At 45.5% G+C, this 26,585-nt stretch overlaps 1 protein-coding gene across 1 annotated transcript in view; it reads left to right on the top strand.

Moving 5' to 3' along the window:
* Positions 1 to 5,294: 5,294 nt before the first annotated feature.
* Positions 5,295 to 26,585, top strand: part of LOC120062149 (autophagy-related protein 2 homolog A-like) — a 42,050-nt gene continuing 20,759 nt past the window's right edge. The window contains exons 1-26 of the mRNA XM_039011954.1: positions 5,295 to 5,824; positions 6,242 to 6,404; positions 6,773 to 6,922; positions 7,182 to 7,284; positions 7,592 to 7,730; positions 7,998 to 8,192; positions 8,339 to 8,438; positions 11,270 to 11,440; positions 11,626 to 11,817; positions 11,929 to 12,172; positions 12,279 to 12,420; positions 12,547 to 12,645; positions 12,782 to 12,940; positions 13,161 to 13,434; positions 13,521 to 13,593; positions 13,759 to 13,927; positions 18,042 to 18,184; positions 19,903 to 20,027; positions 20,264 to 20,418; positions 20,678 to 20,828; positions 20,998 to 21,182; positions 21,318 to 21,398; positions 22,905 to 23,011; positions 23,126 to 23,218; positions 25,811 to 25,881; positions 25,980 to 26,056. Coding sequence (XP_038867882.1) covers positions 5,654 to 5,824; positions 6,242 to 6,404; positions 6,773 to 6,922; positions 7,182 to 7,284; positions 7,592 to 7,730; positions 7,998 to 8,192; positions 8,339 to 8,438; positions 11,270 to 11,440; positions 11,626 to 11,817; positions 11,929 to 12,172; positions 12,279 to 12,420; positions 12,547 to 12,645; positions 12,782 to 12,940; positions 13,161 to 13,434; positions 13,521 to 13,593; positions 13,759 to 13,927; positions 18,042 to 18,184; positions 19,903 to 20,027; positions 20,264 to 20,418; positions 20,678 to 20,828; positions 20,998 to 21,182; positions 21,318 to 21,398; positions 22,905 to 23,011; positions 23,126 to 23,218; positions 25,811 to 25,881; positions 25,980 to 26,056 — 3,732 coding nt within the window. The 5' untranslated portion in view covers positions 5,295 to 5,653. The remainder of the gene's footprint in view (positions 5,825 to 6,241; positions 6,405 to 6,772; positions 6,923 to 7,181; positions 7,285 to 7,591; positions 7,731 to 7,997; positions 8,193 to 8,338; positions 8,439 to 11,269; positions 11,441 to 11,625; positions 11,818 to 11,928; positions 12,173 to 12,278; positions 12,421 to 12,546; positions 12,646 to 12,781; positions 12,941 to 13,160; positions 13,435 to 13,520; positions 13,594 to 13,758; positions 13,928 to 18,041; positions 18,185 to 19,902; positions 20,028 to 20,263; positions 20,419 to 20,677; positions 20,829 to 20,997; positions 21,183 to 21,317; positions 21,399 to 22,904; positions 23,012 to 23,125; positions 23,219 to 25,810; positions 25,882 to 25,979; positions 26,057 to 26,585) is intronic.

Here is a 26,585-nt window from a genome sequence, read left to right as displayed (position 1 = left end):
CCCGACACATAAACTATTGCAGCATAAATACTGGAGGCTGAGACAGGAGGGGTTGGCAGACACTGTGGCCCCGTCCGACGATACCCCCGGACAGGGCTAAACAGGCAGTATATAACCCCACCCACTTTGCCAAAGCATAGCCCCCACACCACTAGAGGGATATCTTCAACCACCAACTTACCATCCTGAGACAAGGCAGAGTATAGCCCACGAAGATCTCCCCCACGGCACAAACCCAAGGGGGGGCGTAAACCCGGACAGGAAGATCACGTCAGTGACTCAACCCACTCAAGTGATGCACCCCTCCTAGGGATGGCATGGAAGAGCACCAGTAAGCCAGTGACTCAACCCCTGTAATAGGGTTTGAGGCAGAGAATCCCAGTGGAGAGAGGGGAACCGGCCAGGCAGAGACAGCAAGGGCGATTCGTTGCTCCAGTGCCTTTCCGTTCACCTTCACACTCCTGGGTCAGACTACACTCAATCATATGACCTACTGAAGAGATGAGTCTTCAATAAAGACTTAAAAGTCGAGACCGAGTCTGTGTCTCTCACATGGATAGGCAGACCATTCCATAAAAATGGAGCTCTATAGGAGAAAGCCAAGCCTCCAGCTGTTTGCTGAGAAATTCTAGGGACAGTAAGGAGGCCTGCGTCTTGTGACCGTAGCGTACGTGTAGGTATGTACGGCAGGACCAAATCGGAAAGATAGGTAGGAGCAAGCCCATGTAATGCTTTGTAAGTTAGCAGTAAAACCTTGAAATCAGCTCTTGCCTTAGCAGGAAGGCAGTGTGGAGAGGCAAGAACTGGAGTAATATGATACTTTTTTTTGGTTCTAGTCAAGATTCTAGCAGCCGTGTTAAGATTAATTCAACACCATAGTACCCTCCAAGCTCATGATTAAGCTTGAGGCCCTGGGACTGAACACCGCCCTGTGCAACTGGGTCCTGGACTTCCTGACGGGCCGCCCCCAGGTGGTGAAGGTAGGAAACAACACCTCAACTTCACTGATCCTCAACACTGGGTTCCCACAAGGGTGCGTGCTCAGTCCCCTCCTGTACTTCCTGTTCACCAATGACTGCGTGGCCAAGCACGCCTCCAACTCAATCATCAAGTTTGCAGATGACTCAACAGTAGTAGGCCTGATTACCAACAATGACGAGACAGCCTACAGGGAGGAGGTGAGGGCCCTGGGAGTGTGGTGCCAGGAAAATAACCTCTCACTCAATGTCAACAAAATAAAGGAGATGATCGTGGACTTCAGGAAACAGCAGAGGGAGCACCCTCCCCATCCACATTGACGGGACCACAGTGGAGAAGGTGGAAAGCTTCAAGTTCCTCGGCGTACACATCACTGACAAACTGAAATGGTCCACTCACACAGACAGTGTGGTGAAGAAGGTGCAACAGCGCCTCTTCAAACTCAGGACGCTGAAGAAATTTGGCTTATCCCCTAAAACCCTCACAAACATGTACAGATGGACAATCGAGAGCATCCTGTTGGGCTGTATCACCGCCTGGTACGGCAACTGCACAGCCCGCAACTGCAAGGCTTTCCAGAGGATGGTGAGGTCTGCCCAACACGTCACCGGGGGCAAACTACCTGTCCTCCAGGACACCTACAGCAACCGATGTCACAGGAAGGCCAAAAAGATCATCAAGGACAACAACCACCCGAGCCACTGCCTGTTCAACCCACTATCATCCAGAAGGCGAGCTCAGTACAGGTGCATCGAAGCTGGGACCGAGAGACTGAAAAACAGCTTCTATCTCAAAGCCATCAGATTGTTAAATAGCCATCACTAGCACATAGGCTGCTGCCTATATAGATAGACTTGAAATCACTGGCCACTTTAATAAATGGAACACTAGTCACTTTAATAATGTCTACATACCTTGCATTACCCATTTCATATGTATATACTATTCTACTGTATCTTAATCTATACCGCTCTGACATTGCTCGTCCAAATATTTTTATATTCTTAATTCCATTCCTTAGATCTGTGTGTATTGGGTATATGTTGTGTAATTGTTAGATAGTACTTGTTAGATATTACTGCACTGTCGGAGTTAGAAGAACAAGCATTTCGCTACATGCGCAATAACAACTGCTAAACACATGTATGTGACCAATAAAATTTGATTTCCTCAGTGAAAACAATGTACTGAGCAAATGTCAAATTAGCTTTTTAACAAATTACCATACGACAGTATTCACCCTGCGTGACCCTAAGTGATAAACAAATCAAACATTATTTGTCACATGCACCGAATACGACAAGTGTAGACCTTACCATGAAATGCTTACTTAAAAGCCCTTAACAAACAGTGCAGTTCAAGAAGAGTTAAGAAAATATTTATCAAATAAACTAAAGTAAAAAATAAATAAAAAGTTACACAATAAAATAACAATAACGAGGCTATATACAGGGGGTACCGGTACCGAGTCAATGTGCGGGGGTACAGGTTAGTTGAGGTAATTTGTACATGTAAAAAGGGGTGAAGTGACTATGCAGAGATAATAAACAGTGAGTAGGAGCAGTGTACAAAACAAATGGAGGGTGGGGGGGGGGGGGGGGGGGGCAATGTAAATAGTCCGGTGTCCATTTGATTAATTGTTCAGCAGTTTTATGGCTTCGGGGTAGCTGTTAGGGAAGCTGTTAGGGAGCCTTTTGGTTCTAGACTTGGCTCTCCGGCAGCGCTTGCTGTGTGGTAGCAGAGAAAATAGTCTATGACTTAGGTGAGTGAATTTTATGGGCTTTCCTCTGACAACGCCTTTTATATAGGTCCTGGATGGCATGAAGCTTGGCCCCAGTGATGTACTGGGCCATACTCACTACCCTCTGTAGCGCATTACGGTCAGATGCCGAACAGTTGCCATCGAAGGTGGTGATGCAACTGGTCAGGATGCTCTCGATGGTGCAGCTGTAGAACTTTTTGAGGATTTGGGGACCCATGCCAAATCTTTTCAGTCTCCTGAGGAGGAAAAGGTTTTGTCGTGCCCTCTTCACGACTGTCTTGGTGTGTTTGGACCATGATAGTTCGTTGGTGATGTGGACACTAAGGAACTTGAAACTCTTGAACCACTCCACTACAGGCCCGTCAATGTTAATGGGGGCATGTTCGTCCCACCTTTTCCTGTAGTCCACGATCAGCTCCTTTGTCTTGCTCACATTCAGGGAGAGGTTGTTGTCCTGGCACCACAGCGCCAGTTCTCTGACCTCCTCCCTATAGGCTGTCTCATCGTTGTCAGTGATCAGGCCTACCACTGTTTTGTTGTCAGCAAACTTAATGATGGTGTTGGAGACATGTTTAGCTACGCAGTCGTGGGTGAACAGGGAGTCCAGGAGGGGACTAAGTACACAAACAATCCAAAACAACGGCAAAGTCTTCTCATGCTTTGTTGATTTCAAAAAAGCTTTTGACTCAATTTGGCATGAGGGTCTGCTATAAAAATTTATGGAAAGTGGTGTTGGGGGAAAAACATATGACATTATAAAATCCATGTACACAAACATGGGCAAATAACACACATTTCTTTCCACAGGGACGTGGGGTGAGACAGGGATACAGCTTAAGCCCCACGCTCTTCATCATAAACTACAAATTGGCGAGAGCACTAGAACAGCCTGCAGCACCCGGACTCACCCTACTAGAGTCTGAAGTAAAATGTCTACTGTTTTCTGATGATCTGGTGCTTCTGTCCAAAACCAAGGAGAGCCTACAGCAGCACCTTGATCTTCTGCACAGATTCTGTCAAACCTAGGCCTTGACAGTAAATCTCAGTAAGACAAAAATAATGGTGTTGCAAAAAAGGTCCAGTTGCCAGGACCACAATACAAATTCCAGCTAGACACTGTTGCCCTAGAGCACACAAAAAGCTATACATACCTCGGCCTAAACATCAGTGCCACAGGAAACTTCCACAAAGCTGTGAACGATCTAAGAGACAAGGCAAGAAGGGCCTTCTATGCCATCAAATGGAACATAAAATTCAACATACCAATTGGGATCTGGCTAAAAATACTTGAACCGGTTATAGAACCCATTTCCCTTTATGGTTGTGAGGTCTGGGGTCCGCTCACCAAACAATAATTCACAAAATGGGACAAACACCAAATTGAGACTCCGTGTACAACGCAAAACACCAAATAATGCAGAATTAGGCCGATACCCGCTAATTATCAAAAACCAGAAAAGAGTCGTTAAATTCTACAACCACCTAAAAGGAAGCGATTCCCAAACCTTCCATAACAAAGCTATCACCTACAGAGAGATTAATCTGGAGAAAAGTCCTCTAAGCAAGCTGGTCCTGGTGCTCTGTTCACAAACACAAACAGACCCTACAGAGCCCCAGGACAGCAACACAATTAGACCCAACCAAATCATAAGTAAACAAATAGATAATTACTTGAGACATTGGAAAGAATTAACAAAAAAGCTGAGCAAACTAGAATGCTATTTGGCCCTAAACACTGAGTGCACAGTGGCAGAATATCTGACCACTGTGACTGACACAAAATTAAGGAAAGCTTTGACTATGTACAGACTCTGAACATCGCCTTGCTATTGAGAAAGGCTGCCATAGGCAGACCTGGCTCTCAAGTAACTCAGGCTTTGTGCACACTGCCCACAACATGAGGTGAAAACTGAGGTGCACTTCATAACCTCCTGCCAAATGTATGACCATATTAAAGACATATTTCCTTCTGATTATACAGACCCAACAAATCCAGTTTTGACAAACTCCCATATCTATTGGGGGAAATACCCGTGTGCAATCACAGCAGACCTGTTGCCACAAGAAAAGGGCAACAAGTGAAGAACAAACAGCTTTGTAAATACAACCCATATTTATGTTTTTTTATTTTTCCTTTTGTACTCAAACTATTTGCACATCGTTACAACACTGTATATAGGCATAATATGACATCTTTATTCTTTTGGAACTTTTGTGAGTGTGACACTGTTAAATTTTTATTGATTATTTCACTTTTGTTTATTATCTATTTCACTTGCTTTGCCAATGTAAACATTTTTCCCATGACACTAAAGCCCCTTATATTGATTTAATTGATAATCGGGGATTTCCGAGTTCCCAATTGTTTTGAAGACTAATGTGGTTAGCTGATTCGTAAAATAACTATCCATGCGTTGTAACTAAGATATGGCATGTAAGAGCAACGCCTGGGAAGAGGACCTCATAGTTTGGTTTTGACCTTCCAAAGATGGCGTATTTATAATTCTAACTTTCGGCTTTTGCAACTGACGCAATGACGTCCCCCACCGTACAATCAATTCGCGTATGAAAACAATAAACAACCCTGAGAAACGGTGAAACGCGAGATATGCAAGAGAACCTGTCGCCAAGTTTAGACAGAAATACCGTTAAAGGAGGAACTGAAACAACAAGTATAACGTCTTGTAAAACGACGTTGGACTCATCGGTCCTGACACAAAGGATTTCCGAGAGACGGGTTACCCCCTTCCTTAGCCCCCTACTAGGCTCTAACGTTAGCTAGCTAGCCAGTCCTGTAGCTCCTTCTTCGTTAGTACACTTTGTTTTATTTGTTATGCAGTTGCCGGAGGACTATTTTCGCATTCGTTTTCCTCCATCGCCTCATCGCTCCCTCACCCTGAACTCGCTGGCCCTATGTCTCGCTGGCTTTTCCCCTGGTCAGGCTCAATCAAGAAGCGGGCCTGTCGGTACCTCTTACAGCATTACCTCGGTCACTTCTTTCAAGAACGACTGAGTTTGGAACAGCTGAGTTTGGATCTGTACAATGGTAGTGGTGTCATCAAAGAAATCAACATCGATGTTTGGGTGAGTTAGTCAAAGTAGTAAGGCCGTTTAACTGTCAAGAAACAACTGGTCTCTTTTGTGTGTTCCCATGCACTCCGACCCTCAACTTTTTTGCAATTTCAGGACTTGAGTATAACAACAATATCAACGCTTCTCGTGAGTTCAAGGAACAGCAGTTCCGATAAATATTTTTGTCAGCATCTGATTGGAAAATAACTCGCCTCATCCAGTGTCCCTGCAGTTCAGTTGAAATATACTGTATATGACTTAGGTCTCGCAAACTCACTCACTTTCAATCTGCACATCAGACAAAACCATTGCCTGACGCCATTTCCACCAGCTGTTTATTGTAGGACACGGTGTTTCTTTTTCCAACTTCATCTTCCACTCATCTCTATTCATTTCTCATCGCCCATTTCCTTCCTTCCCTCCCCCCAGGCGGTCAACGAGCTCTTGGAGTCTCTTGGGGCTCCACTTGAGATTGTGGATGGGTTTGTGAGCAGCATAGAGGTGACAATTCCCTGGTCAGCTCTTGTCACTGACCACTGCACCCTCGTCATCTCAGGCCTTCAGATAACATGCAGACCCAAGTACAGGACCAGTAAGTCTCAGCCTGACAGCCAGTCTTACCTTGTTATTGATAGAGCTCCTGTTCCTGTCACTGCCTCAGGTCTATCAGGTTCAGGAAGGAAGTTGTGGTAACCATTGTTTAGCTAGCTACCTTTTAGAATGTCATTGTCAACCAAGACAAATACAGTTGTCTAGTACTAGCTAACTCTTTGTTGTAAACCAATGTCAGAGCTCAAGAGAAGATGTTGCACTATCCCAGGCCCACATTTTTCAGAGCCAGCTACAAACCAATTAACAAATGACTGTTGCTCAGTCATACAGTACAGTATGTCCATGAGTCATCACTTAGCATTGATTACAGTCACTGAATTATGCCTTGTTTTTTTCGTTTACGTGTAGGTGGGGGTTTGGACCCCCAGGGCTGGTCCACATGCATGACCTCCAGCATGCAGCTGGCCCAGGAGTGCCTAAAGGACCCCCCTGAGGCGTCCGAAGAGCCGCCCGCTCCACTGGAGGGCTTGGAGATGTTTGCACAAACTATTGAGACTGGTGAGTCAATGTGTAGGTCTTGTTTGCACGTGTGCATGGCAGTGAAAAGCATTCACCTGTTTTCCTGTAGTTGGTTATAGTGCCTTTTTGAAGATAACATATTTGTTCAGTTGTTTTCAAACTGCTGAGTTGGTTGTGTACCATCAAGTCCAAGCTTGTGAAGTAAGGACTCATATCACATCACTGGTGTCCCTTGTTAGTGTCTTTGTGACCAATATGCTTTGTGATAATGCATGTCCCTGTTTGTGTTGTGTTGCAGTCCTGCGTCGGATAAAGGTCACCCTCCTGGACACCATCATCCGAATCGAGCACCAGCCCCTGGACATGGAGATGGGCATTGCCTTAGAGGTGCACATCAAACGGTATGTTGGTTCTCACCACACTGACACTCACACTTCCTGTAGTGGGCTGTTCACCTTTGACCGGTTTAGAAGTCAGGATGGAAAGGAGATAAGGAAACACTTGATTCAAACTTGCAATGCCAAACAGTCACTGGATTTGTCTGTAGATCCAAAGAGAACCTTTGAACCTCGGAGAAGCTTCACTATCTTTGGTAAAGCTTGTATGGTGAATGTGTGTGGTGGGTGTTTTGGCTGAGGTTGAAGGTTATATTGTGTTATTGTGCTGAGTGCTCATCTCTGCCCCCGGTGGCTGTGTGGTGCGCTGTAGGCTGGAGTACTGTGACGAGGCGGTACGGGACCCCAGCCAGACGGTGCCTGTGGACATCCACCAGCCCCCTGCCTTCCTGCACAAGATCCTCCAGCTCAGCTCTGTTCAACTGCTGTACGAGACCACCGGGGGGCCCCAGGTAGCATACAGTTTCACATTGACCATGGCACTTATCAACCCCCTCATGTACACTGTCACTCTCACATGCGTATACTCACATTGGGTCCAAATATAACACACAGCTCTTATAGAGACTAAATATTAACTTAGAAACTACTCACGTACACTCATACAGTATTTCCTCTCGCTCTCCCTCTAGTGTGAGAGGCAATATGAGACTTGGGGCTGACAGACTCTACCAACCAGTGGTGCTAAGGGTTAACCCTGGTAATCTTTCTCTCCTCAGGGTCCTTTAAGAGCTGACACCACTGGCTCAGCCTCAGCCAGCGAAGAGGAAGTTGAGGAGGAGGAGAATGACCCACCAGCCGCCCCTACCTCCCTCCCTCCGGCCACCCAGCGGCCCCTCCTCATCGGCAGCTGCTCTGGCTTCATGGAGACCACAGTCAAGATCAAACAGAACGACATGCTGCCTGGACCTAAGGTGTGTCTGTCTGTCTGTCAGTGTGTTTGTATGTGGTTTGGTTCACTTCCTTCCTGTGTGCTTAACCTAGTTTTTAAGAACACAGTTTTGCTTTTGTCTTGTTCTGTCTCTGTTATTACAGCCAATTGTCTCTCCTTATCTTTCAGTTGGAGCTGGATGGGAAGGTGGGCTGCCTCCACCTGCTGCTCTCTCCAGACCAGATCACTCACCTGACCGACCTTCTGTCTGCCCTCTGCATCGACACAGGTGAGTAAAGAAAGTGGTTTACCTGTACCTCCCCACCTGCATTCCACCTACACTGAGTACCGATATACAAAACATTATGAACTGCTCTTTTCATGACATAGACTGACCATGTAAATCCAGGTGAAAGCTATGATCCCTTATTGATGTCCCTTGTTAAATCCACTTCAATCAGTGTATATGAAGGGGAGGAGGCATGTTAAAGAAGGATTTTTAAGCCTTGATACAATTGAGACATGGAATGTGTATGTGTGCCATTCAGAGGGTGAAAGGGCAAGATAAAATATTTAAGTGCCTTTGAACAGGGTATGGTAGTAGGTGCCAGACGCAGCGGTTTGTGTCAAGAACTGCAACGCTGCTGGGTTTTTCATGCTCAACAGTTTCTGTGTGTATCAAAGAATGGTCCACCACCCAAATGACATCCAGCCAACTTGACACAACTGTGGATTCCCTGTGGAATGCTTACGACACCTTGTAGAGTCCATGCTCTGATGAATAGAGGCTGTTTTGAGGGGGGTGAAACGTAATATTAGGAAGGTGTTCTAAATGTTTTATACAGTTAGTGTATGTGTCTTAGTTCCACATCCTAATGTCATTGACAGTGGAACAAAACTCAGTGTCTTTTAACCATGCACATCTTCATCCACACTGTGTACTGCATAGCCTGTGATTCCTCCCTGTCTATCCTACCAGAGCCTGTATGATTCCTTCCTGTCTATCCTACCAGAGCCTGTATGATTCCTTCCTGTCTATCCTACCAGAGCCTGTATGATTCCTTCCTGTCTATCCTACCAGAGCCTGTATGATTCCTCCCTGTCTATCCTACCAGAGCCTGTATGATTCCTTCCTGTCTATCCTACCAGAGCCTGTATGATTCCTCCCTGTCTATCCTACCAGAGCCTGTATGATTCCTTCCTGTCTATCCTACCAGAGCCTGTGTGATTCCTCCCTGTCTATCCTACCAGAGCCTGTATGATTCCTCCCTGTCTATCCTACCAGAGCCTGTATGATTCCTTCCTGTCTATCCTACCAGAGCCTGTATGATTCCTTCCTGTCTATCCTACCAGAGCCTGTATGATTCCTCCCTGTTTATCCTACCAGAGCCTGTATGATTCCTCCCTGTCTATCCTACCAGAGCCTGTATGATTCCTTCCTGTCTATCCTACCAGAGCCTGTATGATTCCTCCCTGTCTATCCTACCAGAGCCTGTATGATTCCTTCCTGTCTATCCTACCAGAGCCTGTATGATTCCTTCCTGTCTATCCTACCAGAGCCTGTATGATTCCTCCCTGTCTATCCTACCAGACCCTGTATGATTCCTCCCTGTCTATCCTACCAGAGCCTGTATGATTCCTCCCTGTCTATCCTACCAGAGCCTGTATGATTCCTCCCTGTCTATCCTACCAGAGCCTGTATGATTCCTTCCTGTCTATCCTACCAGAGCCTGTATGATTCCTTCCTGTCTATCCTACCAGAGCCTGTATGATTCCTCCCTGTCTATCCTACCAGAGCCTGTATGATTCCTTCCTGTCTATCCTACCAGAGCCTGTGTGATTCCTCCCTGTCTATCCTACCAGAGCCTGTATGATTCCTCCCTGTCTATCCTACCAGAGCCTGTATGATTCCTTCCTGTCTATCCTACCAGAGCCTGTATGATTCCATCCTGTCTATCCTACCAGAGCCTGTATGATTCCATCCTGTCTATCCTACCAGAGCCTGTATGATTCCATCCTGTCTATCCTACCAGACCCTGTATGATTCCTTCCTGTCTATCCTACCAGAGCCTGTATGATTCCTCCCTGTCTATCCTACCAGACCCTGTATGATTTTCCCTGTCTATCCTACCAGACCCTGTATGATTCCTCCCTGTCTATCCTACCAGAGCCTGTATGATTCCTTCCTGTCTATCCTACCAGAGCCTGTATGATTCCTCCCTGTTTATCCTACCAGAGCCTGTATGATTCCTTCCTGTCTATCCTACCAGAGCCTGTATGATTCCTCCCTGTCTATCCTACCAGAGCCTGTATGATTCCTCCCTGTCTATCCTACCAGAGCCTGTATGATTCCTTCCTGTCTATCCTACCAGACCCTGTATGATTCCTCCCTGTCTATCCTACCAGAGCCTGTATGATTCCTTCCTGTCTATCCTACCAGAGCCTGTATGATTCCTTCCTGTCTATCCTACCAGAGCCTGTATGATTCCTCCCTGTCTATCCTACCAGAGCCTGTATGATTCCTCCCTGTCTATCCTACCAGAGCCTGTATGATTCCTTCCTGTCTATCCTACCAGAGCCTGTATGATTCCTTCCTGTCTATCCTACCAGAGCCTGTATGATTCCTCCCTGTCTATCCTACCAGAGCCTGTATGATTCCATCCTGTCTATCCTACCAGAGCCTGTATGATTCCATCCTGTCTATCCTACCAGACCCTGTATGATTCCATCCTGTCTATCCTACCAGAGCCTGTATGATTCCTCCCTGTCTATCCTACCAGACCCTGTATGATTCCTCCCTGTCTATCCTACCAGAGCCTGTATGATTCCATCCTGTCTATCCTACCAGAGCCTGTATGATTCCTCCCTGTCTATCCTACCAGAGCCTGTATGATTCCATCCTGTCTATCCTACCAGACCCTGTATGATTCCTCCCTGTCTATCCTACCAGAGCCTGTATGATTCCTCCCTGTCTATCCTACCAGAGCCTGTATGATTCCTCCCTGTCTATCCTACCAGACCCTGTATGATTCCTCCCTGTCTATCCTACCAGAGCCTGTATGATTCCTCCCTGTCTATCCTACCAGAGCCTGTATGATTCCTCCCTGTCTATCCTACCAGAGCCTGAAGCCAGTGGTGCTGGGGTTCACAGCCGTCCCCTGGACTCTGAGGACCTGCGTCTGATAGAGGAGGACTTGAGCAAACAGTTGAGCTCCAGCCCCGGAGATAGAGATCCGGACTGGGATGAAGAGCCCGACATGGAGCCCTACCTCACCGGTCTGGAGAACGGGGGTATGTTGGTTAGTCGAGGGCAGCTATAGTTGGAATGCAATATGGAGGCTAGTGAATTTGTGGTCACATTAGCTTTTGTTTGCTGCTGCATAATTTACGTTCTTGGCATTTCTGTGAGAGATTAGTTGAACTAGACATGTGAAGCATAATGCACCTTTTCTCTGTTTACACTCTGTCTCTTTCAGATATGTTCTTCTCCATGGGTCCTGGTATGACTAGCAGTGTGACGTCAGCGCTCTCTGGCAACTCTCTCTCCGACAGCATGGCATCGTCTACACACAGCCAGGCTAGCTACGCCCAGGGCCTTCCACAGGGTCCCAGGCGTTATCCTGTACCAGGATCACTATCCAGCCTGCCCCAGTGTAACCGGATACCAGGTAACACTCACAGCATCTTACTACACTGTTTTGTACACATTTCACAGATATCAAAATCTATATTATACAACCTATCTTCCTGATTCATCTTATTAACCCCTCCTCGTCCAGGGCGAAGTAGCCAATCTGAGCCCCTGAAACCAGAGGCATTGCTCCGCTTCTCGCTTGGCGGGCTCACCCTAACCCTACTGGAGCAGGAACCACACCCCGGGCCGGACGGAGTGTCCTCATTGACCCAGGTGTCTCGGGTGTTCTTCCGGGAGCTGGCCTTCTTCAAAGACAGCATGTTCAGCGAGAGAGACTTCCACCACCTCAGAGCTAGCTTCGCTAAAGCCTGCCCCCACTCACACCTCAGGTACAAACACACAAAGCCTCTTCAACATTGGCCACCACTCCTCAGATATACCAACAAACCTGCCTGCCCTACATACCCGTAAATAATCATTTGCTCTATCTCTCAGGATGACTGGAGCAGCGGTACAGGTGGCGTGTGAGATGCGCAGTGCAGGTCGCCACTCCCGTGCTGTGACCTCTGACCTATCCTTCAGTAGGCTAGAGCTGCTTGAGTGTCTTTGGGAGCCAGGAAAGCCCCAATACACTGAGGTAGGACAGGGGCTGTTATTTGAGATGATCTGAGGACTTTTACACACCATTCAACATAAGTGTCCTACAGCAGGGGTTAGCATTGCCCAGGATATAACTCTTCACTCCTCTTTCCTCCCTCTCTAGTTGCTCCAGTTCCAGCGTGCTGGGATGTTCACAGTGGGAGCTACAGCCAGACCCTGTGCACAGCTACACTACAGTCTCACAGAGAAACACCTGCGCAAGGTAAACCAGGACAGTGTCCATGTTGTGTGTTGGCGTCATGTTCAAAAGCTAATATGTCATTAATTCAGTCTGTTTTGGTCGCATCTGTTAGCCTGCTACCCCCTCCTCCTGAAATGTCAATGTCTCTGTATTGCAGGGGAGGCAGCGTGTGCTGCGTAGAGACAGTGTAGTGAGGGTAGAGTTGGGAGAGCTGAGTGCTGAGTTGGACCTGGACATACTGAGTCGACTGGAGCCTCTGAGCAGAGCCTGGAGCCACTGTCCCACACAGACAGGAGGAGGATCCGTCCACACAGAGGTAAACACTTAGAAAGCCATCAGCCACTAAGGACCCGTCCACACACAGGTAAACACTTAGCAAGCCATCAGCCACTAAGATGAGCCATTTAATAATGGTTGATAAGGATTTTGATATGCCTGCCTCACAATTGAAGTTAAATTGCAGGTTTGCTTTGTTTAGATTTTTTATTTGAATATTCTCCCTTTTTCCTCTAACTCCTCTCCCATCCCTCTCTCAGACCCAGAGCAGTGAGCTGCACTCCTCTCTCTCCCTCCTCTCGCCCCACGCCATCCTCAAGCTCCGCTTCCCCATCCCGGACCTCCGGCCGCTCCCCTTCCGACGCCCGCCTTCCCAGAGAGCCATGCGGCAGGAGACCCTGGTACTGGAGCTGTGTGACCTGGATATCTGCTCCCAGGAGGGCCTTGACCTCCAGCCAGATCACCATGCACCCCCTGGCCCCTCCCACGGCTCCCTCACACAGCTATTGGAGGCCAGCTTCAGTGATATGCACGGTGAGGAACACACACACCGTCAAATATACATACACACACAGTAACACTCACATTTTGAGCAATTGTTTGTTCATTGTCTCTCTCAGGAACGTATGAGGGCTGGGAGGGAGGCTCCTTCCCCTGTATCAGAGTCAAGAAGAGTCAAGACTCCATGGCCAAGTGAGTGTGTTTCTGGGACATGTGTTTTAGGAGAGTTTGTTTCACTTGCTGTGTCACTTTAATTGAATATCTTTCATCAAAAACATACTGTACACCAATTCCACAGCTGGATAGTATACATCTCCCTGTCTTTCTTTGTCTATCTCCCTCTCTCCCTCTCTCCAGACTGTCAGTGCGTGTGAGTGGAGGAGAGGGTCTGGGGTCAGCATTAGGGGGGGTAGGGGTGGGTCTGATGAGGGACCTGGGGTCCATGTCGTTTGAGAACCCCTGTGAACTCCGAGAGAAGACCAGCTCTCCCTTCTCCTCCAACCGCACCATGTTCGAGACTGAGGAGGTACCGCACCATCCCATCACAAACACCTAGACTCCTCTCTCACCCCTGGCCATCCCTCTCTCACCCCTGGCCATCCCTCTCTCACCCCTGGCCATCCCTCTCTCACCCCTGGCCATCCCTCTCTCACCCCTGGCCATCCCTTTGCATGTAAATCTCGCATGGCTCAAAGTGGAACATCCATACTTGTTTTTGTAAGAAGTGTTGACAAGCTGAATGCACTGAGCTGTATGTTTAAACTACTAGCACACAGCTCGGACACCCATGCATACCCCACAAGAAATGCCACCAAAGGTGTCTTCACAGTACTACATAGAGCCATGGCTACATTGAACTCTATTCCACATCAGGTAACTGATATAAGCAGTAGAATCATATTTCAAAAAAACTGATAAAAATACACCTTATGGAACAGCAGTGTCTGTGAAGAGAAACACACAGGTACAGACACATGCATATGCACACATACAGTACCAGTCAAATGTTTGGACACTCCTACTCATTCAAGGGTTTTTCTTTATTTTTAGTTGTAGAATAATAGTGAAGACATCAACATTATGAAATAATAAATATGGAATCATGTAGTAACCAAAAAAGTATTAAACAAATCAAAATATATTTTAGATTCTTCAAAGTAGTCACCTTTTGCCTTGATGACAGCTTTGCACACACTTGGCATTCGCTCAACCAGCTTCACCTGGAACGCTTTTCCAACAGTCTAGAAGGAGTGCCCACATGTGCTGAAGACATGTTGGCTACTTTTCCTTCCCTCTGCGGTCCAACTCATCCCAAACCATCTCAATCGGGTTGAGGTCGGGTGATTGTGGAGGCCAGGTCATCTGATGCAGCACTTCATCACTCTTCTTCTTGGTCAAATAGCCCTTACACAGCCTGGAGGTGTGTTGGGTCATTGTCCTGTTAAAAAAACAAATGATAGTCCCACTAAGTGCAAACCAGATGGGATGGTGTATCGCTGCAAAATGCTGTGGTAGCCATGCTGGTTAAGTGTGTCTTGAATTCTAAATGAATCACTGACAGTGTCACAAGCAAAGCCCCCACACAACATACCACCACCTCAATGCTTCACAGTGGGAACCACACATGCGGAGATCATCCGTTCACCTACTCTGCATCTCACAAAGACACTGCGGTTGGAACCAAAAATCGCACATTTGGACTCGGACCAAAGGACAGATTTCCATCGGTCTAATATCCATTGTTCATGTTTCTTGGCCCAAGCAAGTCTCTTCTTCTTATTGGTGTCCTTTAGTAGTGGTTTCTTTGCAGTAACTGGACCATGAAGGCCTGATTCACGCAGTCTCCTCTGAACAGTTGATGTTGATGTGTTTGTTACTACATTTATTTGGGCTGTAATCTGAGGTGCGGTTAACTCTAATGAACTTATCCTCTGCAGAAGAGGTAACTCTGGGTCTTCCTTTTCTGTGGTGCTTGATGTTTTTTGCAACTGCACTTGAAGAAACTTTCAAAGTTCTTGAGATTTTCCGAATTGACTGACCTTCATGTCTTAAAGTAATGATGGACTGTCATTTCTCTTTGCTTATTTGAGCTGTTGTTGCCATAATATGGACTTGGTCTTTTACCAAATAGGGCTATCTTCTGTATACCACCTCTAGGGTTGCACATTTTGGGGAATATTCAGAGGTGGAAATTTTCTGTGGGAATATATGGGAATTAATATGAATACCATTTAAATGTAGATGTTTTTTGCATTGGATATATTTACCATATATGGAGACAGAAACAAGCCTTTTAGCTTATCATAAGTAGACATAATTGCAAATGATTATCCTTCCAATAGATTTTCCAAAAAATATTTAAGTTACAAATTGAACTTTTAATTAAATGAGTTGACTCTTCAAATGGGAGGATTTCACTGAACAACTAAAGGGAATATTGAACAATCCCCAGTGATCCATGGCATCTCTCAAAAAGTCACTTTCCAACCCTGTTGAGGATGGCTCGTTGTCAGGCTCAAAAAGCCTCAAGTTTGCCCGGATGGCCACCAATGTGGGTGTGATGTGAGGGTAGGACTCCCACTTTAGACCAAGCAGCCTTCATGTTCGCAGCATTGTCTGTCACCAGTGCAAATACCTTCTGTGGTCCAAGGTCATTGATGACCGCCTTCAGCTCATCTGCAATGTAGGGACCAGTGTGTCTGTTGTCCCTTGTGTCTGTGCTCTTTTAGAATACTGGTTGAGGGGTGGAGATGATGTAGTTAATTATTCCTTGCCCACCAACATTCGACCACCCATCAGAGATGATTGCAATACAGTCTGCTTTCTCTATGATTGCTTGACCTTCACTTGAATTCTGTTGAACTCTGCATCCAGCAAATGAGTAGATAAAGCATGTCTAGTTGGAGGAGTGTATGCTGGGTGAAGAACATTCAGAAATCTCTTCCAATACACATTGCCTGTGAGCATTAGAGGTGAACCAGTTGCATACACCCTCGAGCAAGACATTCATCAGCATTTCTCTGACTACGTTCCTCCATTGAGTCAAAAAAACTTCTGATTCCAGGAGGACCATGAGCTGTTGCTATCGATAAGGTGTCTGATTCATCATTTTCACCTCGAATAGAAGTAGAGAGACTTTTGCCAGAGGTTGCTTGTTGTGAGCGCTGAGGGAACTTTATGCACTTGGCCAGATGATTCTGCATTCTACAGCTTTTCCTTCTACATTAGCTGCAGTGAAATGTCTCCACACATCAGATAGTGCCGTGGCATTTTCCTGTAAAGATTAGGGGAAAAATTTGGAAGAAAACCCCAAATACAATTCCATGTACAGATAAATAGTTAAACAGCTAGATTAAACAACTCCTTTTGTTAGATAAATGTTTTAAAATTAAACATGTATGGAAACAGGTGCGTTAGCAGGCTCAAGCAAGCTAAAACCCACATGGTAGCAAAAACTAACTAGCAGAAATTGTTAACAAGTTAAATGATTTAAACACACTTTGCTGTAGGCTACTATTTACTAGTTAACAAAAAAATCATGTATGTCACATAAAATATCTTCACCCCACCCAGTATTGTAATCAAAACTTACCAGAAAGCAAGTAGTCCTTGGCTCAGACAGTGTAGTAGTGTGGGCTCAATAGCAACTCATTAGTGTGCAAGATCTTGAGAATCAGCTGTACATGTGATGGAAGAGTGCACTGCACATGTGATGGAAGAAGGCACTGTGCTTGCAGGGGGTTGCAATTCCATTGAATTGGGGATAGTTTAACCAAAATATGCCACAAAACCTAGAATTGCCTTCTCTGTATCCCACAAAAAAGGTTCACTGTTATAAGATCACTTTTTTGATTAATTTAATTGAACTTCCCATGGAAAAATTCCGGAAGAATTCTGAAAATTTACCGGAAAGTTTCTGACCCTTTGCAACCCTAACCACCCCTACCTTGTCACAACAACTGATTGGCTCAAACGCATTAAGAAGGAAAGAAATTCCACAAATTAACTTTTAACAAGGCACTCCTGTTGAAATGCATTCCAGGTGACTACCTCATGAAGTTGGTTGAGAGAATGCCAAGAGGGTGCAAAGCTGTCATCAAGGCAAAGGGTGGCTACTTTGAAGAATCTCAAATATATATAGATTTGTTTAACACTTTTTTTTTGGTTACTACATGATTCAATATGTGTTATTTCATTGTTTTGATGTCTTCACTATTATTCTACAATGTATAAAAGAGTAAAAAATAAACACCCTTGGCAGAGCTAACGGGGATCCTTAATAAACCCCAGGAAGAGTATCTGCGGCCTTGGCAGAACTAATGGGGATCCATAATACAAATCCCTCTCTCACAACTGACCATACCTCTCTCACACCTGACCATACCTCTTTTTACTCCTGACCGTCCCTCCTTTACTATATCAATTGTCAGTTTCTCACCTACACTCAATCACCTGACAATCCCTCTCTCACTCAATCACCTGACCATCCCGCTCTCACATATAATCTCACACTTCCTGAAGATATTGGGGTTTTATTTGACCCATTTTACAAAAGTCGCAGTCTAATCTTTTCTCATTCTCCCTCTCCTCCTCATCCTTCTGTCCTCTCTATCTACTTTCATTGCCCCCTCCCCTCTCAGATGGTGATCCCAGCAGACCCAGAGGGGATGCAACAGTTCCAGTCTCAGTGTGTGTCTCAGTGTCAGTGTGTAGTAGACGTCTTTCTGCCCCTGGCCTACATCTTCCTGCCCAGCAAACAGGCCTTCCAGAGCATCTACAACAGGTCTGTGGGTCTCTTTTTCTGCTAGTTTTCTTATTTGTACAAAAAAGTATTACAATGTACAGCTAAAGTCGGAAGTTTACATACACTTAGACTGAAGTCATTAAAACTCGTTTTTCAACCACTCCACAAATATCTTGTTAACAAACAATAGTTTTGACAAGTCGGTTAGGACATCTATTTTGTGCATGACACAAGTAATTTTTCCAACAATTGTTTACAGACAGATTATTTCACTTATAACTCACTGTATCACAATTCCAGTGGGTCAGAAGTTTACATACACTAAGTTGACTGTGCCTTTAAACAGCTTGGAAAATTCCAGAAAATTATGTCATGGCTTTAGAAGCTTCTGATAGGCTAATTTTGACATAATTTGAGTCAATTGGAGTTGTACCTGTGGATGTATTTCAAACTCAGTGCCTCTTTGCTTGACATCATGGGAAAATCAGCCAAGACCTCAGAAAAAAGTCTGGTTCATCCTTGGGAGCAATTTCCAAACGCCTTAAGGTACCACGTTCATCTGTACAAACAATAGTACGCAAGTATAAACACCATGGGACCACGCAGCCGTCATACCGCTCAGGAAGGAGACTCGTTCTCTCTCCTAGAAGTGAACATACTTTGGTGCAAAAAGTGCAAATCAATCCCAAAACAACAGCAAAAGACCCTGTGAAGATGCTGGAGGAAACCGGTACAAAAGTATCTATATCCACAGTAAAACGAGTCCTATATCGACATAACCTGAAAGGCCGCTCAGCAAGGAAGAAGCCACTTCTCCAAAACCGCCATAAAAAAGCCAGACTACGGTTTGCAACTGCACATGGGGACAAAGATCGGACTTTTTGGAGATATGTCCTCTGGTCTGATGAAGCAAAAATAGAACTGTTTGGCCATAATGACCATCGTTATGTTTGGATGAAAAAGGGAGAGGCTTGCAAGCCGAAGAACACCATCCCAACCGTGAAGCACAGGGGTGGCAGCATCACGTTGTGGGGGTGCTTTGCTGCAGGAGGGACTGGTGCACTTCACAAAATAGATGGCATCATGAGGGAGTTAAATGATGTGGATATATTGAAGCAACATCTCAAGACATCAGTCAGGAAGTTAAAGCTTGGTCGCAAATGGGTCTTCCAAATGGATAATGACCCCAAGCATACTTCCAAAGTTGTGGCAAAATGGCTTAAGGACAACAAAGTCAAGGTATTGGCGTGGCCATCACAAAGCCCTTACCTCAAAATTTGTTGGCAGAACTGAAAAAGTGTGTGCGAGCAAGGAGGCCTACAAGCCTGTCTCAGTTACACCAGCTCGGTCAGGAGGAATGGGCCAAAATTCACCCAACTTATTGTGGGAAGCTTGTGGAAGGCTACCTGAAACGTTTGACCCAAGTTAAACAATTTAAAGGCAATGCGTCCAAATACTAATTGAGTGTATGTAAACTTCTGACCCACTGGGAATGTGATGAAAGAAATAAAAGCTGAAAGAAATAATTCTCTCTACTATTATTCTGACATTTCACATTCTTAAAATAAAGTGAGTTTAAATGTATTTGGCTAAGGTGTATGTAAACTTCCGACTTCAACTGTATGCACTCACTACTGTAAGTCTCTCTGGAGAAGAGTGGTCTGCTAAGTGACTAACGAGTCAATGTGAACATTTTACAATCACTCATTCTCTTTTTTTTGTCCTTTCCCTCTGTCCTCCTCTCTCCATCCCTGTAGGATCAATAATGACCTGTTAATGTGGGAAGCCCCTCCCCCCTCAGGTTCTAAGAGCGACCACAGCCCCCTACACCGTCTCCAAGACGATGACAACTTCCAGCTTTGCAAGTCTGCCTTCAGACTAGGTGAGACCCCCATACTGAGACTTGTAAACCACGTCAGACTGGTCAGACACTCATTCAGAATTGGGTAATCCCTGGGTAGCAACTTTGTTGACATCTTTAGTTTATATAAATCTCTGATTTAAGATGGCTTGCCAAGTAGTATGAGTTGAACAACTCTTTAGTCGGCACACCTGCAGACCATCTGAAATGTGTTGTTGCTCAGCAGTTCTATAACTGTGACGTTTCTGGTCTCTCAGACTCGGAATCCGAGGAGGAAGATGCTCAGTTCTACACAGCCAGTGAATCAACCAGACGCAGGCAGTCAGAGCCCCGCCCTAACCACACCCTCAGCCTGCTCTCTCTCACCATTGTCATAGGAAAGGGCCGCCTCCAAGCAATGACGGACAGCAAGGTGAGCCATTGATGAACCAGCTACATCTTACAATGGTTAACTAGGGATATAGACTGGAGAGATTTTGGATCCTGGTTCAATTCCTGACTGGACCTTACTGCTTGAATGAGCGATATTAGAGCAAACATAAATGTAATTTGAATTCAATAGCTTGGAATTTGTATTACAAAAATGGAATGATTGAATGTATATGTACTATGATGCTTCTAAAGAAGACACTTGCTTAAATACATGGTTTTCTGTTTCTCGTCTCCTGCAGGGAGAGACGGGAAGTCCGGAGGACCGGTGTCACGGTGAGCTCCTATTGGACCTGGAAGGGGGGAAGATGTTCAGTGTGGCGCAGCATCAGAATAACCCCCATCTCAGCTTCCTGTGCCTGGAGAGCAGGAGGGTGGAGCTCTACCACAAAGGTGAATGGAATGACTGTGTGATACCAGGGTTTAGGTCTGGTAGTACCTACCTAATCATGTGTGATAATCCCTGTGTTATCATGTAGATTTTAGTCATGAGCTAATCTCTTCTAAATGACTGATAGCCCTTTTCCTTTCTGGCCACTAACCCTTTTCCTACCTCTCACAGCTGTAGTGAAGGACTCCCCTGTCCCCGGGCGGTTGGAAATGCCCAGCTTCACTCCCCCAGGGCATCTAGACCTTACCATTTACCCCACAGAGGTGGGGCTGAGCAGTGTGAGTGGCAGGGAGACTGAGGTCCAGATGTTATCCACAGCCATCAAAGTCACCCTGGACCCTCAGAAGAATGTCAAGGTAACACGCATATCTTCTAATTTATTCTTTGAATGAAATATCACCTTTTGATTGTGCTTGTAGGTTAGCTGTGCTTATGATGAAGAAAGCGTAAGAAATATCATTAACTTAATTCTCTGTTTGTGTGTTTTATAGGAGTTTCTGGTTGCCCTTCGTCTCCATGGTGCCACTATGCGACATCGCATGGCACAGACCAATCACAGCTGGCACGAACAGGTATGGGGGGATCCTAATACCGTAATTTCCGGACTATAAGCCGCTACTTTTTCCCACGCTTTGAACCTTGCGGTTTATACAATGACGCGGCTAATTTATGTATTTTTCCCGCTTTCACAAGATTCATGCCGCCAAAAAACTGAGCACCGTCACATAATGTGATGTAAATCGAGCGCGCTCAAACTTCCCATAATTCTGATTACGGTAGTCATTTTGTCACCCTCATCATGGCAAAGACACGGAGAAATTGTCACGTTCCTGACCTGTTTTTCCTTTTTCTTGTATTTATTTGGTTGGTCAGGGCGTGAGTTGGGGTGGGTTGTCCATGTGTTATTTTTCTATGTCGGGTTGTTTGTGTTCGGCCGGGTATGATTCTCAATCAGAGGCAGCTGTCAATCGTTGTCCCTGATTGAGAATCATACTTTTTGTATCTCGTGTTGTATCTCGTGTCTGTATTCGGGTCGTTTCTCTTTTGTCATTTTGTTTCGTTAGTGTTCCGTTTATTTGGTTAATAAATAATCATGGACACAAACCACTCCGCATATTGGTCTGATCCTTCTCGCCTCTCCTCCTCGTCCGATGAGGAGGATTACGCCGACCGTTACAGAAATGCATATGATGCAGCTTTCAATTTGAAGGCGATCGATCTGGCTGTTGGAAAAGGAAATAGAGCTGCTGCACGGGAGCTTGGCCTTAATGAGTCGATGATAAGACGTTGGAAACAGCAGCGTGAGAAACTGACTCAGTGCAAAAAGACAACAAAAGCTTTCAGAGGAAAGAAAAGCAGATGGCCCGAACTAGAAAATGAGGCTTGGATGACAAGTGGGGAGAAATCCTTCACTAAAACGGGCCGCATGCGAAGAGCAACTTATGGTCAAGTCTGCCAGTGGGTCCTGACAGCGTGGAGCATTGTCAAAAAAAATAAAAAAAATCCACTATCATCAACGGGTTTCGAAAGGCTGGACTGCTGCGTATTGAAGAGGGCAGCATGAGCTCAGCGGGGAATTTGCCTCCGGATGAAAGTGACGAGAGCGACAATGAAAACGATCCAACATCGGATGAAGCAATTCTGAGGCTATTCAACTCCGACACCAAAGGAGATGACTTAAGTGGTTTCAGTGCACAGGAGGAAGATAGTGACCAATGACTTTCTTGGTAGGCTACTGTTTACTGCTATTTTTTAAAAATTTGTTACAAGCCGTGTTTCGTTAAAGCCTATTTATTTTTGTTACAAGCCGTGTTTCGTTTAAAGGCTGTGTAAAGTTCATTTGTTTCAATGTACCGGTAGGCACCTGCGGCTTATAGACATGTGCGGCTTATTTATGTACAAAATACATATTTTTTTTAAATTCAGTGGGTGCGGCTTATATTCAGGTGCGCTTAATAGTCCAGCAATTACGGTAAATACTAAATCTGAGATGCTTCAGGCACCTAACATGATTTGACTGTGTGGGTGTGTGTTTGGTTAGTGAGTCTTGTTGATTAGTCTGTTTTTCTTCATGACAGCTGGTTGATTTTTTGGATGTCATTGATGACCCGATCCTGGGCTACACATCTCCTGTAGTTATTACCGTCCTACACACACACCTGGCTACCTGCGTCGTGGACTACAGGTACACACACACCAGATTTAGATATGTGGACAAAGGAAGATAATACATTATTAACATAAAATTATTTTTCACTTCTCCCTTCTCTCCCCTTCTTTGTCTCTTTCTGTCTTTCAGGCCCCTGTATCTTCCATTGAGGGTGTTGTTCACAGCAGAATCCTTCTCTCTCTCCAGTAACATCATAGTAGACACGGCCACCTTTCACCTCAGGTACAGTAACAGTGAACCTCAAAATATGTTCTTCCTTTAGTTCATAAATGGGCAACATGGCCCCCCTTTTTGTAAGCCCAATTAAAATAAATAATCTACATTTTTTGGAACTCAGTCGGGGTATAAACTTACTGTTGAGAGTTAAAATAATAGAATACACAAGGCACAATTTTGAAATTTGGTTGTGTATCAGCAGTCACTTAATTAGGCCATCAGTTAGTCTAGCAGCCAGCTATCTAAACTTGGAGTAAGCATGCTTGAATTACTGACCGGGTTGGGACCCATTGATCATCAGTTAGCTGCAAAAATGGTATTGCTCGCCTGAGGTAGATTACTTGATGAAAAGCTGTAGACCACACTATCTACCAAGAGTTTTCATCCAAAGTTTTCCTGTCTATTTACCACCACAAACCCATGCTGGCACTAAGACCGCACTCAACGAGCTGTATAAGGCCATAAGCACACAAGAAAATGCTCATCCAGAAGCGGCGCTCCTAGTGGCTGGGGACTTTAATGCAGGCAAACTTAAATTTGTTTTACCTAATTTCTACCAGCTTGTCACATGTGCAGCCAGAGGGGAAAAAAACTCTCGACCATCTTTACTCCACACACAGATGCAAACAAAGCTCTCCCTCGCCCTCCATTTGGAAAATCTGACCATAATTCTATCCTCCTGATTCCTGCTTACAAGCAAAAACTAAAGCAGGAAGTACCAGTGACTCGCTCAATACGGACGTTGTCAGATGACATAGATGCTACGCTACAGGACTGTTTTAATATGTTCCGTGATTCATCCAATGGCATTGAGGAGTATACCACCTCAGTCACTGGCTTCATCAATAAGTGCATCGACAGTGACCGTACATACGTATCCCAACCAGAATTAATGGGTTACAGGCAGCATCTGCAAAGAATTAAAGGCTAGAGCTGCCGCTTTCAATGACTGAGACACTAATCCGGACGCTTATAAGAAATCCTGCCCTCAGACGAACCATCAAACAGGCATAGCGTTAATACAGGACTAAGATTGAATCCTACTACACCGGCTCTGATGCTCGCCGGATGTGGCAGTGACGCAAGCCTACCAGACAAGCTAAATTACTTTTTATGCTCGCTTCGAGGCAAGCAACACTGAAGCATTCATGAGAGCATCAGCTGTTCCGGATGACTGTGTGATCACGCTCTCCGTAGCCGATGTGAGCAAGACTTTTTAAACAGGTCAACATTCACAAGGCTGCGGGGCCAGACGGAATACCGGGACGTGTACTCAGACGTGCGTGGACCAATTGGTGTCTTCACTGATATTTTCAACCTCTCCCTGACCGAGTCTGTAATACCTACATGTTTCAAGCAGACCACCATAGTCCCTGTGTCCAAGAAAACTAAGTTAAACACCTCCTCTGCAACTGGATCCTGGACCTCCTGACGGGCCGCCCCCAGGTGGTAAGGATAGGCAACAACACATCTGCGCGCGCTGATCCTCAACACGGAGTCCTCTCAGGAGTTTGTGCTTAGTCCTCTCCTGTACACCCTGTTTACCCACAACTGCGTGGCCAAGCACGATTCCAACACCATCTTTATGTTTGCTGACGACACAACAGTGGTAATCCTGATCACCGACAATGATGAGACAGCCTATAGGGAGGAGGTCAGAGACCTGGCAGTGTGGTGCCAGGACAACAACCTCTCCCTCAATTTGAGCAAGACAAAGGAGCTGATCGTGGACTACAGGAAAAGGAGGGCCGAACATGCCCCCATTCACATCAACAGGGCTGTAGTGGGGCTGGTCAAGAGTTTCAAGTTTGTGGTCCAAACACACCAAGACAGCCATGAAGACGGCATGACAACAAGTGCCCCCTGAGGAGAAAAAAAACATTTGTCATGGGTCCCCAGATAAAGTTCCACAGCTGCACCATCGAGAGCATCTGACAGGTTGCATCGCCTGGTATGGCAACTGCTCGGCATCTGACTGTAAGGCGTTACAGAGGGTAGTGCGTACGGCCCAGTACATCACTGGGACCAAGCACAGGACCTATATACAAGGCGGTGTCAGAGGAAGGCCAAAAAATTGTCAAAGACTCCAGTTACCCAAGTCATAGACTGTTCTCTTTGCTACCGCACGGCAAGCGTTACCAGAGCGTCAAGTCTAGGTCCAAAAGGCTCCTTAACAACAGCTACTCCCAAACCATAAGTCTCCTGAACAGCTAATCAAATGGCTACCCGGACTATTTACATTACACTGCTGCTAATCACTGTGTTTATTATCTATGCAAAGTCACTTTACTCCTACCTACATGTACAAATGACCTCGACTGACCTGTACCCCCGCACATTGACTCGGTACCAGTACCCCTGTATATAGCCTCATTATTTTATTGTGTTTTTATTTAGTAAATATTTTCTTAACTCTATTTCTTGAACTGCATTGTTAGGTTGAGGGCTCGTAAGTAAGCATTTCACGGTACTTAGCGCATGTGACAAAACATTTTTTTATTAGAAATGTGTAGAATTGCAGGAGGGATATGGGGACGGGGGGGTTAGGAATAACCTAATAGTTGGCTATTGAAGTTTGTGATGGTATTTCCTCCTCAGGTTTATCCTGGATGATTCTGCCTTGTTTCTCTCTGATAAGTGTGAAAGTGACGTAGTGGACCTGAGACGAGGTATGACACATAATTAACTGTACTGTGTGTGTGTACATCTACATCTGAGTGTGTTTGCAGTTCTAACGCTTTCTCTCTCTCGCTCTTTCTCTCCTCAGACTATGTGTGTGTTCTGGACATTGATCTGCTGGAGCTGGCCATCACCACATGGAAAGGCAGTGATATAGGGAAACTGGTAAGTTCTTAGCCTGACAATTTTATGTCATTACACATCTGTCGGTGTGTTTGAACTTGAGAGACTGTCAGTCTCAAATCTACAGTCTCTTTAGTCCTTCTTACCTCTTCTCCTCGCCAGCGAGATGACGCTCAACGGAGAAGGGTGACATCTTACGAGTTCTAACCGAACGTTGCTAATTTACTAAGTTACTAAGTTAACTAAGTTACTTTTATTTTGTTTATCTTCTTTGTAGAAGATAAACACTGTGGTGCAGTGGTCTAAGGCACTGCAGTGCTAGCTGTGCCACCAGAGATTCTGGGTTCGAGTCCAGGCTCTGTCGCAGCCGGCCGCGACCGAGAGGTCCATGGGGAACCTACTGGGGAACAGTGGGTGAACTGCCTTGTTCAGAATGACAGATTTTTACCTTGTCAGCTCGGGGATTCAATCCAGCAACCTTTCGGTTACTGGCCCAACGCTCTAACCACTAGGCTACTTGCTAGCTTCGAGGAATACAACACTGAGTATCGCCGCCGGGCAAGATGGAATA

The sequence above is a fragment of the Salvelinus namaycush genome, chromosome 17 (assembly GCF_016432855.1).
Source record: "Salvelinus namaycush isolate Seneca chromosome 17, SaNama_1.0, whole genome shotgun sequence".
NCBI classification, from domain to species: Eukaryota; Metazoa; Chordata; class Actinopteri; order Salmoniformes; family Salmonidae; genus Salvelinus; species Salvelinus namaycush.
Note: the sequence above shows the minus strand (reverse complement) of the source record. Positions and strands in the feature narration are given on the sequence as shown.